Source organism: Lynx canadensis, chromosome B1 (assembly GCF_007474595.2).
Source record: "Lynx canadensis isolate LIC74 chromosome B1, mLynCan4.pri.v2, whole genome shotgun sequence".
NCBI lineage: Eukaryota > Metazoa > Chordata > Mammalia > Carnivora > Felidae > Lynx > Lynx canadensis.
In genome coordinates this window covers 149,442-163,239 of record NC_044306.2, presented here as the reverse complement: position 1 = coordinate 163,239, position 13,798 = coordinate 149,442, and the positions used below count along the sequence as shown (strand labels likewise).

General features: G+C 44.8%; 1 protein-coding gene across 1 annotated transcript; it reads left to right on the top strand.

Annotated features, from left to right (window-relative positions):
• The first annotated feature begins 9,554 nt into the window (after positions 1–9,554).
• Positions 9,555–11,953, top strand: LOC115511705 (ubiquitin carboxyl-terminal hydrolase 17-like protein 6). Its single transcript, XM_030312008.1, is given in 5 exon segments — positions 9,555–9,810; positions 9,812–10,052; positions 10,055–10,768; positions 10,771–10,865; positions 10,868–11,953. Coding segments are annotated over 5 exon segments (1,653 nt in total). The 5' UTR covers positions 9,555–9,588; the 3' UTR covers positions 11,249–11,953.
• The last annotated feature ends 1,845 nt before the right edge of the window (positions 11,954–13,798 follow it).

The window sequence follows — 13,798 nt, the reverse complement described above, 5'->3', positions numbered from 1 at the left end:
CAATACATCTTCAAGTCTGGCATTGTGATGCCTCCAGGTTTGGTTTTCTTTTTCAGGATTGTTTTTGACTATTAGGTCTTTTCTGCTTCCATACAAATTGTTTGTTCTAGCTCTGTGAAGAATGCTGGTGTTATTTTGATGGGGATTGCACTGAATGTGTAGATTGCCTTGGGTAGTATCGACATTTTAACAATGTTTGTTCTTCCAATCCATGTCCATGGAATGTTTTTCCTGTGTGTGTGTGTGTGTGTGTGTGTGTGTGTGTGTCTTCTTCTATTTCTTTCATAAGCTTTCTATAGTTTTCTGTGTATAGATTTTTCACCTGTTTGGTTAGGTTTATTCCTAGGTATTTTATGGGTTTTGGTGCAGTTGTAAATGGGATTGATTCCTTGGTTTCTCTTTCTGCTGCTTCATTATTAGTGTCTAGAAGTGCAACCCATTTCTGTGCATTGATTTTTGTCACAGACTATGAGTCTGGAGTTTTCTCTTGTGCAGCAGAAGAGTGGACACAGAAGTGAATACAAGAGAGGCTAATGTCCAGGAGGAGACAAGAGCCCCAAACAGGGGTTTCGTCTCCATATTTATTGAGCTCACGAGCTATTACCCGTGTAGTGAACGTGAAGAAAACAAGATCTTACACACGTGAACATAGAGCAAACAGTCACATAGTAATCATTAACTTGTGTGAGTAAGAAGCAAAGGGTCTGGGGGCATGTGGAGTTTGTGATCAAGGCACATTGGCACCAGTTGGAAAGTAATTTCCTTCAGGTGATATAACAAGTTTCCTTCATGATCCCATTACAGTATCTCACTAGCTAACCTCGGGCGTTTTCGCCCCGTGGTGGTGGTTTTCCTCCCTAAGCATTTTTCTAACCCATTACGTAAATAGAACCTGTTTCCCCAAGATTTTAAATCCTGCGACTTTGCTGAATTCATGGATCCGTTGTAGCAGGTTTTTGGTGCAGTCTTTTGGGTTTTCCACATAGAGTATCCTGTTGTCGGTGAAGAGTGAAAATTTGACTTCCTCCTTGCTGATTTGGATGCCTTTTATTTCTTTGTGTTGTCTGATTGCTGAGGCTAGGACTTCCAACTCTATGTTGAATAACAGTGGTGAGACCTTGGGGAGAAAGCGTTTCTGTCGCCTTCCTGACCTTAGGGGGAAAGCTGTCAGTTTTTCCCCCATGAGGGTAATATTAGTGGTGGGCCTTTCGTATATGGCTTTTATGATCTTGAGGTATGATCCTTCTATCCCTACTTTCTTGAGGTTTTTTTTTTTTTTTTTTTTTTTTTGGTCAAGAAAGGATGCTGTACTTTGTCAAATGCTTTCTCTGCGTCTATTGAGAGGATCATGTGGTTCTTATTATTTCTTTTATTAATGTGATGTATCACATTGATTGATTTGTGGACATTGAACAAGCCCTGCATCCCAGGTATAAATCCCACTTGATCCTGGTGAATAATTCTTTGAATGCCTGTTGGATCCGGTTGGCTAGTATCTTGTTGAGAACTTTTGCATCCATGTCCATTATGGATATTGGACTGTAGTTCTCCTTTTTAGTGGGGTCTTTGTCTGGTTTTGGAAACAAGGTAATGCTGGTGTTGTAGAATGAGATTGGAAGTTTTCCTTCCATTTCTATTTGTTGGAACAGCTTCAAAAGAATAAGGGTTAACTCTTCTTTAAATGTTTGGTAGAATTCCCCTGGAAAGCCATCTGGCCCTGGACTCGATTTTTGGGAGATTTTTGATTACTAATTCAATTTCATTACTGGTTATGGGTCTGTTCAAACTTTCTATTTCTTTCTGTTTCAGTGTTGGTCACTTAGATATTCCTAGGAATTTGTCCACTTCTTCTGGATTGCCAAATTTACTGGCATATAACTGCTCATGATATTCTCTTACTTTTGTTTGTATTTCTGCAGTGTTGGTTGTGATCTCTCCTCTTTCACTCGAGATTTTATTAATTTGGGTCCTTATTCTTTTTGATCAATCTGGCTACGGGTTTGTCAATTTGTTAATTCTTTCAAAAAACCAGCTCCTGGTTTCATCGATCCGTTCTACTGGGTTTTATTTGTTTTCTTTTTTTTTTTCCTCGATATCATTGATTTCTGCTCTAATCTGTATTCTTTCCCATCTTCTGCTGGTTTGGGGCTTTGTTTGCTGTTCTTTTTCCAGCTCTTTAAGGTGGCAGATTAGATTGTGTAGCTGAGACCTTTCTTCCTTCTTTAGGAAGGCCTGGATTGCTGTACACTTACCTCTTATGACTGCCTTTGCTGCATTCCAGAGGTTTTGGGCTGTCGTGTTATAATTTTCATTGGCTTCCATGTACTTTTTAAAAATGTTTGCTTATTTTTGAGAGAGAGAGAGTGCGAGTGGGAGAGGGGCAGAGGCAGAGGGGGAGACAGAATCCCAAGCAGGGTCCAGGCTCTGAGCTATCAGCACCAAGCCCGACACAGGGCTCAAACTCACGGACCTGAGATGGTCACGTAACCGACTGAGCCACCCAGACACCCTGGCTTCCATGTACTTTTTAATCTCCTCTTTAATTTCTTGGTTAACCCATTCATTCTTCAGTAGGATGTTCATTAATCTCCGAGTATTTGTGGCCTTTCCAAATGTTTTCTTGTGGTTGATTTCAAGTTTCATATCATTGTGGTCTGAAAATACACACCGTATGATCTCAATCCCTTTGTACTTGTTGAGGGCTGATTTGTGTCCCAGTATGTGATGTCTTCCGGAGAATGTTCCATGTGCACTGGAGAAGAACGTATATTGTGCTGCTTTAGGACAAAATGTTCTGAATATATCTGTTAAGTACATCTGGTCCCATGTGTCATTCAAAGATATTGTTTCCTTGTTGATTTTCTGCTTAGATGATCTGTCCATTGTTGTAAATGGGGTGTTGAAGTCCCCTACCACTATGGCGTTATTATCAGTGAGTTTCATTGTGCTTGTGATTATTTGATTTATATACTTGGGTGCTCCCAAACTGGCGGTATAAATGTTTACAATTGTGAGATCTTCTTGGTGGATAGGCACCTTCACTATGATATAATGCCCTTCTTCATGTCTTGTTACAGTCTTTATTTTAAAATCTAGTTTGTCTGATATAAGTATGGCTACTCTGGGTTCCTTTGGCGACCATTAGCATGATAGATGGTTCTGGATCCCCTTACTTTCCATCTGAAGGTGGCTTTAGGTCTAAAATGGATCTCTCGTGGGGCACCTGGGTGGCTCAGTCAGTTGAGCGTCCGACTTCGGCTCAGATCATGATCTCGCGGTCTATGAGTTCGAGCCCTGCGTCGGGCTCTGTGCTGACAGCTCAGAGCTTGGAGCCTGCTTTGGATTCTGTGTCTCCCTCGCTCTCTCTGCCCCTCTCCCGCTCATGCTCTGTCTCTCTCTCTCTCTCTCTCTCTGGCAAAAATAAACATTAAAATAATTGAAAAAAAATAAAATGGATCTCTTGTAAGCAGCCTATATATGGATCTTGTTTTCTTATCCATTCTGATACCCTATTTCTTTTGATTGGAGAGTTTAGTTCATTGACATTTAGAGTGACTACTGAAAGATATGAATCTATTGCCATTGTGTTGCCTGTAGAGTTTGGAGTTTCTGGTGATGTTCTCTGGTCCTTTCCACTCTTTGTTACTTTTGGTCTATTTTGTTTTGTTTCATCTTTTCTCCCCTCAGAGAGTTCCCCTTAAAATTTCTTGCAGGGCTGGTTTAGTGGTCATGAACTCTTTTATTTTTTGTTTGTCTGGGAAATTCTATCCGCCTTCTATTTTGGATGACAGCCTTGCTGGATAAAGGATTCTTGGCTCCATATTTTTCTGATTCAGCACGTTGAATATGTCCTGCCACCCCTTTCTGGCCTGCCAAGTTTCTGTGGATAGGTCTGTTGAGTCCCTGATCTGTCTTCCCATAGAGGTTAAGTGTCATAGACTCTGGGTCTGGAGTTCTCTCTTGTCCAGAAAGAGAGCGGATGCAGGATTACAATGAGAGAGAGGCTAATGTCTGGGAGGAGACAAGAGCCCCGAGTAAGGTCCTTGCTCCATTGTTGTCAGGATCAGAGGCTTACAAGCATGATGGATGTGCACAAAGGGACAATGCAATCGTGAACATTAACTCATGGGTGTGAGGGAAAGGGGATTTTGAAGATATGTGCTGTTAGGGGTTTGGGTCAATACAAAACAAAATCCTGGCACTGGCCAGAAGGTTGTTTACAGCAGACGTGAGGCACCACCTCTGTTTACCTAAACTGGCCTAGGGGATAAGAAAGACAGAGCATGCTACCTCAGGGTCAACAAGGCGTCTTTCTTTTGCTAATTAGCTCAGCTCTGGGCAATTTTGCCCTTCTGTGGTCTAAAGTCCTGTTTTCCTCTTTTTGTCCTTCCTTTCCTTCCCTCCCTCCTTCCTTCCCTCCTTCCTTCCTTCCTTCCTTCCATCCTTCCTTCCTTCCTTCCTTCATGTGAAAGCAGCTTTCTGCTATTGTACTAGATCAGGGGGCGCTTCTGCCCTGAATACCTAATCTTACTTACCTAATCTTGGATGTTTTCATCTTGAGATTTCCTATTCCTACACCTTTGTCCTATACTGGGGGCCTTTGCCCTGTTTACCTAATCTTGTTTACCTAATCTCGGAGGCATTCATCCTGTGGCTTTCTATTTCTTTATGCCTTGTTAACCCACTGGTGTAAGCTCAGGGAATTCCTAAGCTTATTCCCCACAGTTAAGGACTTTTTTCCCCTTGCTGCTTTCATCACCCTTTCCTTGTCTGTATATTATGTGAATTTGACTATGATACGCCTTGATCATGGTCGGTGTTTGTTGAATCTAATCGAGTTCTCTGTGCTTCTTGGATTTTGATAGGTCTTTCCCCAGATTAGGAATGTTTTCTGCTATAATTTGCTCACAAAAACCTACTACCCCTTATTCTCTCTCTTCATCATCGGGGACTCCTATGATTTGGGTGTTACTCCTGTAAAAAAAATTTTTTTAACAATTTATTTATTATTGAGAGACACAGAGAGACAGAGCATGAGCGGGGGTGGGGGGCGGGTAGAGAGAGAGGGACATACAGAATCCAAAGCACGCTCCAGGCTGTGAGCTGTCAGCACAGAGCCCAACGCGGGGCTCCAACTCATGAACCGTGGGATCATGACCTGAGCTGCCCACTGAGCAACCCAGGTGCCCCACGGTTATAGCATTTTTAATATCGTCCTTACTAGCTTTTACTTCTTTTACCCCTGCAGAAAAGGATTCTATGCTTTTTTTCAGCCCAGCTAGTATTCTTATTATCGTGGTTCTATATTCTAGTTCAGACATTTTGCTTATGTCTGTATTGATTAAGCCTCTGGCTGTCATTTCTTCCTCTTTCTTTTGGGGTGAATTCCTTCGTTTGTCATTTTGCAGGAAGAAAAAGAATTAATAAAATGGAAAAGTTAAAAATTAAAAACAACACAAAAAATCAAATAAAGGAATCTAGACCCTAGGTGTGTTTGGTCTGGTTGCTGAAAGAAGCTTGACAAAATAGAGATAAAAGGGAAAGAAAAAAAAAGTAAGAAAAAGTTCAAAAACTACAAAAAGGATATAAAATAGAATAAAATGAAATGAAGAAAGAGAAAAAATTACCAAAACATAAAAAAGCATAGTAAAAAGAATTTCAAGAAAAATTTAAAGAAAAATGAAAAGAAGCTTTTCTCTTGCTTTATCCAAGAAAAAGAAAAGGGAGAAAAAAAATAGCAATGTAAACAAAAGCAGGAAAGAAACCCCACAAATAGACGGACCAGTAAACAGAATGAAACCCGAATGAAGTTACCTCACGTTTCCCCTAGGACTCAGACTATGAAGCACTCTATAGTCCGTACACTAAGCAGCGGGAGTGACATCTGGTGGTACTCCAGGGCTTGGTTGGTGCAGTTGGGCGGGGCTCGGTGTAACTGCTCCGTTCTCCACTAGGAGGCGCTGCTTAGCTTACTGCTGCGGATCCGTGTGGTGCGTGTGCGCATGTATGCACATGCACAGGAGAGGTGTAAATGGCTTCACCCAACTTCCTAGTTTCTGGCACAGGAACTCTATGCTCTCACCGACCCTCAATCAAGCACCGCTTCTCTGTCTCCAGTGTCCGTCCACTCCCTGCTTCTATACTGCCCGTGTCCAAGCTGTCAGCCTGCCAGGCAGGACCTCCCTCCTGAGTTTTACCTCAGATGAGGCTGTGTTTCCAAACCCTTAACTCCTGAGGCCCCTGCAGCTTGGACCCACTCTGACTCTCTGGGGCAGGGTCTTGCTGAGCAATGGTCAGGTGCCACCTTGCCACAGACAACATTCGTGTGATTCCGCTGCAGCAGAGGTTCAGAGACTGTGGCCAGGTGCCTGCTTGTCCCAGAAAAAGTTCATGCAATCGCACAGCAGCAGAGGTTCAGAGATTATGGCAATTCACAACACACAGCCCGCACCAGGTTTTACTGAACTCTGGCATTTTTGTTCTAATACCAGCAAACGTGGCTGTTCTCCGGGGCTCACTGGGATCTTTGCCTGTGGGGAAGCCATATGGCCTCTACCACATGCCCTCCAAGCAGGGGAACTACTTCTCCCCTTGTGGCCCACAGACTCCTTGGAGCCAACTGCCTGTTCCTGGGGATTCGCCCCTCCTCCCCACCAGAGCATGGCCAGGCACTGACCTCTGAAACCTCAGACTCTGCACGCCCCTGTTTATAGAGTCATAATGGTATTAAAACCCTCTCCTTTCTCCTTTTCTTGTTCAGTCACTGGTGGGTGTTTCTACTCTTTCTCTCTAGCTACTTTTGGGTGGAGTGCTTTCCCTCTACATTCCCCCCATCCCCCGCCCCTTCTCTGTCCTCTCTCCACAAAACAGCTCCCTACCCTCCGTGGCTTCTCTCTCCCCCAGTTCACCTCTCACACCATGTACCCGCCAAGTTCTGTAGCTCAAGTTGTGCAGATTATTGTGTTAATCCTCAGATCAATTACCTATGTGCCCAAAATGGTTTGGTGCTGACCTAGCTGCATTTCAGGGATGAGAGAAGCCGAGAACTTCCATGCTGTTCCGCCATCTGGGAAACATGAGGTTTAGTTCACTTAAGTGTGTGTGTGTGTGTGTGTGTGTGTGTGTGTGTGTGTGTGATGCCGATGTCAACTCAGGAAGAGAAGGTTGGATACCAATATTTCTACAGGTTGACTTATATTTGTGGATATTTCTGAAGCTATTTCCTTTATGGCTAATGTGCACTGCTCTGTGGGCATTTTCCCTAAGATTCTCCTCAATTTATTTATTTATTTATTTATTTATTTATAATTTATTTTTGGGACAGAGAGAGACAGAGCATGAACGGGGGAGGGGCAGAGAGAGAGGGAGACACAGAATCGGAAACAGGCTCCAGGCTCTGAGCCATCAGCCCAGAGCCTGACGCGGGGCTCGAACTCATGGACCGCGAGATCGTGACCTGGCTGAAGTCGGACGCTTAACCGACTGCGCCACCCAGGCGCCCCTCCTCAATTTAGATAAAATAAAAAGCAAAACTAATTTCTTTTGATTAAGTCTTCAAGATCCAAAATCCATTTAGTCAATTTGAACTCTTTCAATTACAAAACTGAAATATCATGAAGGGTATTCCGGTTAAGACATCTTATTGATCTCCAGAGGTTGTATAAGCAATTACCAAAAACTTGGTGGCTTCAAAGGAGAGAACGTTATTCTCTCACAGTCTGGAGATGAGAAGTCAAAATCAAGATGCTATTCAGGCCACATTCCCTCTGAAGCCAAGTCAGTGACAAGGGCCAGGCAAAGTGCTCCTATATTTCTTGGCCTCTATTTACCAAAGAGGAGAAACAGACTTTGGTGTCTTCTCTTCTTAAGCTGTAGCTCCTCTTCCCAAGTGTTATGACTTCCAGATATGATTTTTTTTGTTGTTGTTTTTTGGTCATTGCAAATTACATGGTGCACCAGCATTACTCATTTTCTAAAAGGACCTGATCATCGTAACATGTGAAAGAATTCTCTTGTCCACTCAAAAATATATCGAATTTAATAAACCAAACAGAAGAACACAGGGGAAGGGATGAGAGAGAGAGAGACAGAGACAGAGAGACACAGAGAGAGAGACACACACACAGAGAAGCAAACCTTAAGAGGCTCTTAAATACAGGGAACAAACTTAACTGATGGAGGGCAGGTGGGCGGGGGGGGGGGGGGGGGGGCTAGATGGGTGATGGAAATTATGGAGGGCGCTTGTGATGAGCACTGGCTGTTGTATGTAAGTGATGAATCACTAAATTCTAATCCTGAGACCAATCTCACCCTACATGTTAAGTCACTAGAATTTAAATAAAAACTTGAAGTCAAAAAGCAAACAAACAAGGGGAGCCTGGAGGGCTCAGTCAATTAAGCATCCAACTCTTTTGATTTCAGCTTAGGTCATGTTTTCACAGTTTATCAGTTTGAACCCCACGTTCGTTGGCCTCTGCACTAACAGCATGGAGCTTGCTTGGGATTCTCTCTCTTTCTTCTCTGCCCCTCCTCGGCTTGCCCACGTGGGCTCTCTTTCTCTCTCTCTCTCTCTCAATAAACAAACAGTACAAAAATAAAAACAAACAATAGAGGGGGAAAAACACAATTTCGGTGGACCCTGCCGTTCTGACACCTGGTTGAGTGAGAGATACTGACACATTAAAGCCACAGCTTAAATGAGGGTGCACTGTTCCCTGCATTTCCAAATTCCAACCTCCAACTGTGTATCAATGTCACAAATCCACAACAAACGTGTCCTGAAACAAGTGAACCTAAAACTACCTTGCAGTGTAATGTCCCAGTAGCACCAGTTAAAATTTGGCAAATAAACGATGGGTATAGGATATGTACTCATATTGGGAAGGGAGCTAAAAAAAAATAAAAAAAATAAAAAAAATAAAAAAGATTTTACAAAGCATGAAACCAGCCACAGGATGTCTCTTGTTAGCATTTCTAGGCCACACCTTGATAGACAAATATGTTTATAAACACCTTCATGATAGTTGTATATACGGACCATATGGAGAGAGTTCAGGAAGTTTAGAAGCACAGTCATGGACAGTAATCATCCCCAAATAATTTGCTGGTGCCACATGCATTCTGGCTGGTGGGGAAGAAGTCCTCCTACATGACACCTGAACTCAATTTGCAAAATGATCTTCCACATCCTAGGAAAAATTATATCCATCAGTGCTTGACTCACTTGATATTACTCTGAAAGCAAAGTGGACACTCAAAAAGGATTTCCACGGGGAAGTTGGAAACTCTCAAGTCAGGCTGTCCAGAAAGGGAGCAGTGGAAATGAGGGAGGTGGAGAAAGTGCTGAAATGTGTGTCTATCCATTGAGGGAGGCAGGGGAAGGAGACAGGCTGGGCTGAGTGGTCTCTCTGCAGAAGAGGGACCACACCCTAAAACCCTTAGTCCCACCTCGAGCCTGTGGCTGATTGGATGACGTGTTCCTAGTCGTGTGGGTGGGGCGAGCAATAAAAGGGCTGGGGAGAGGGCCACAGCTATCATTCTGAGACAGGTCTCCTGAGAGAAGCATCGCTCTGCAACGTGAGGCTCCACATGGGAGATCCTATGAAAGCTCTTTCTGGAGACATGAGGGCTGTTTTGTCCTACTGCCAAGAAGAGTTTCAGTTCAATGTCTTTCCCAAACTCAAATCTTGCTGGTCAAATAGAGGTGGTGCTGAAGTCCACAGGGGACCCACTCTACCTCAGAAGCCATCACCATCATCGCAGACACTCTGCAACCTGCCTAACGGTTGGGCTCCCATGTCAATAGGTCTGCCCCCCCGCAAAGAAACCTGTGAGTTGGAGGAGACCGTCTGTGGTTGGGGCTGGACTGCAGAACCTGGGGAACACGTGCTATGCGAATGCGGCGCTGCAGTGTCTGACGTACACACCACCCCTCGCCAGCTACATGCTGTCCCAGGAGCACTCCCGAAGCTGTGGGAGGCAGCCATTCTGCGTGCTGTGTGCTCTGCAGGCTCACGTGACCCGGGCCCTCTGCCGCCCTGGGCATGTGATCCGGCCCCGCCAGAACTGCTGGCTGCCTTCCACACACACACACACACACACACACACACACACACACACAAGCAGGAAGATACCCATGGGTTTCTGATATTCACTCTGGATCCAACGCAGCAAGCGCGTTTGCGTGAGGACAAGACTTCAAGACCCCCTCTGTCTGAGGACCTCACCCTCATCTGGCAAATCTTTGGAGGGCACTGGAGGTCTCAAATCCAGTGTCTCCACTGCCCTGGCGTTTCCAGCACTTTGGACCCTGACCTGGATGGCAGGGCAGCTCACAGTGCGAGCCAAGCTTTGCTCCAGTTGGTGAAGCCTGAAAAGCTGGATGGTGAAAATGCCTATCATTGTAGTACTTGCCTAGACAAGGTACCTGCTTCCAAGACGTTAACTTTGTACACTTGCCCCAAGGACCTAATGCTGGTATTGAAATAATTCTCAGATTCCACAGGCAGCAAACTGGCTAAGGAAGTGCAATATCCTGAGCGCCTTGACCTGCGACAGTGCGTGTCTGAGCAGAAGGCGGGATTGATAATTTACCTGCTCCATGCCACGCCGGTGCATCCGGGGAGGAAGTGTCACAGCGGACATCACTTCTGTTACATCAAAGCTGGGAATGGCCAGTGGTACAAAATGGATGACACCAGTGATGTGACTTCTGCCCTGAGCCAACATGCCTATGTCTTCTTTGACACCCAGACGAGTGAATTGGAAAGAGACCAGGGAGTGAACCAGGCAGTGGGGAGACCACATCACTCCAGGCTGACCATGCAGACATGGCTGTGGCCCAAGGGGGGGGTGAGGGGGGGCTCACGCGGACCCCAGCATCAAAGTTCCAGACTTGGAGGACCACGTGGAAGAGACACCAGTGCAACCAATCACGTTAGACCAGTGGAGAGTCTTCCAAGAAAGCCACCATCCCAAGTCTGAATTCAACCTCAGGAAAACAGAATTTGTTCTTCCCGCCCACGCAGTCCTAATTCACCAGTCCAAATACAGAGAGGAGATGGAAAAGGATCATCCTGAACAAAACATCTACCGGCTCAACAACTTAGCCAGGGACATCCCACCTCGGAGGGCAACAAACATCGGCAAAGTCCCTTGTCTCACAGGCAGAGCCAGAGCTACCAAGAGGAAGAACAAGAAGGGACAGAGGTCTTGGGAAGCAGTCCAGGGATCTGAGTGCAGGCTTTAATGCACACACCTGCACACATACACACTCAGCCACAAACATTCACTCACGGCCCCTTGTAGGACATTATGTGTGATCTGGACATGTGGAGGGGCCATCTATCTGGCTGTGTTCATGACATATGGCATTCAACTTGACCTGGAGAATACTGAGCTATAAGGCTGGCTGTCTACGATGATGTTATTGGAGAGTTTTAGGTCTGTTACTGGATACTTGGAGGATTTCTCTCCCCCGTCAGCACCAAGGAGCACTGGGGGGCTATCGGAGCCTGAAAGGGCCAGAGGAAGTGGCCAGTCGGGCATGAAGGGTGGAAACAAGGCTGAGCACCTGGAGTCCCTGTGAAAATGCCTGATACTCACGGTCCTATCATCCCATCCCTTACTCTCTGTTTATTTCTAAAGTACATTTGCCCAAAGATATTCACGTGTGGACGCTAGGTAAAGATGTGTTTGGAAATATCCAAACATGCACCAACAGAAGAAGGAGTTTGAAACAAACTCAGTGCTTCCACACAGAGAAATGGCAAACGACCAAGAAACTGGATGAACTACAGTTCCAACTGAAGGCAGACAGACTTTTCAGCAAGTTTTTGTGTCAAAGGGGAGGAACAGAAGTAAACAGCAATTGGTTAATTGTGCAAAGTTTTTACTTGCATAAATAATATATATTCTGTAAAGTCTACACATGTCAACGTGAACATTGGCTGATTGCTTGGAAATGGTAAACAGCAAATAAATGCTTATTTTTCAGGAGATAAGTGGGTGAAGCCTTATTGGCTCGTGTTGATTAAATTAGGCCCCCTTAACAATCACCCTCCCATGAGCCTGCAGAGAAGATGGTGGAAAGGAACCTTCTCCCACCTGTAATCGCTCAGCCACCAAGCAGCTGTATCTTGTCCCGCAGAGTTTGCTACCATCCCCCATCTGACAATCTCCTACACATGGGAGGAGGCACGGGGATTTCCGGTCGGTTCCATTACAATCTCGGTCCTCAGTTGTACACCTCAGAAAAACAGTCCCAAATGGACACCTAGGCAGCGATGTGGTATTTAAGGTCAGGGTATGGATGGATGTTCTAAGTCATGATTATATTTCTTGGGAGAGAGAATGACTAAATACGTTGTTGAATGGGAAATTAGTGCATGATCCTTAAATTCCTCCTATGTGAGTGGGGCCACATAGGAGCAATCTGGTCATTTGACAAGGGCATTGAAAGGTAAACACTTGCTTTTTTCAGTCCGTGTTAAACATAGAGATGTCACATTATTAGAAACTAATGTCAGCAGTTGAACTTTGTACAGGAAATCATATTTAATTCTAGATTCTCAAATATCATAGCTGACAAAGGTAAAAAGATACCCTTTTTTCTTTTTTATAATATATTTTAAAATTTTAAGTCCAAGTTAGTTAATAATTAGTGTAGTCTTGGTTTCGGGAGTAGAATTTAGTGATTCACTGGTTACATGTAACACCTAGTACTAATCCCCACAAATGCCCTCCAGAAAGCTCATCATCCCCATCCCCATCCCCATCCCCACACCCATTTCCCCTCTAGCAACCCTCAGTTTGTTCTCTATAGTTAAGAGTCTCCAGGGGCGCCTGGGTGGCTCAATCAGTTCAGCGTCTGACTTTGACTCAGGTCATGATCTTGGGGTTCATGAGTTCGAGCCCCGCATAGGGCTCTGTGCTGGCAGCTCAGAGCCTGGAGCCTGCTCAGATTCTGTGTCTCCCCTCCTCTGCTCACGCTCTCTCTCTCTCTCTCTCTCAAAAATAAACATTAAAAATTAAAAAGAAAACACAAAAAGAGTCTCCGATGGCTTGCCTCCCTCTCTGATTTTATCTTACTTTATTTTTCTTTCCTTTCCCCTATATTCTTCTGTTTTGTTTTTTATTTCACATGTGAGTGATGCCACTTCACTCTTTAATTAAAAGAGTTCAACTGGGCTAAATAGATGTTAGAGCCTGAATGACTTTAACCAATGAAATCCATTTTTACTTTTCATTTGATTCTTAATTAGGCAGAATCTTAGGTAAAATGCAAATAGTAGTGTATGTGCACCAGAGCCATAAAGGGAAAAGCCTCAGAAAAATAACCACTCTAGGTCAACCTGTGATTTTGGTATCCAACCTTCTCTTCCTGGATTGACATCTGCATCACACACACACACACACACACACACACACACACACACACACACTTTGAGCTGGATCTCATGATGGCATCCATAAGCATCCTTTGAGCTCCCAGGACGACTATGGCCAGCTCCTCCTGGCTGACCTTCTGCCATGTGTTCCACCCACACCTGAGGAAGTCCACACACCTGGCTTTGCAATTCACAGGGGAGGTCACAAGACAGAGTGTTGCACGGTGCTCTCTGACCAGAAGGGGGCGTCACTGGCCAGCACAGGCATTACATAGGCTTCCAGGAGGACCTGACATTGGGCAGTTGCTCAGCCTGGCAGGTCTGAGTCTCCATGCCTTGCACTGCAGCCTGGGCATTCTCTGGGGCATAAAGGGTACCACGAACATTTACAGAAGGTCCAGTGGGCCCAG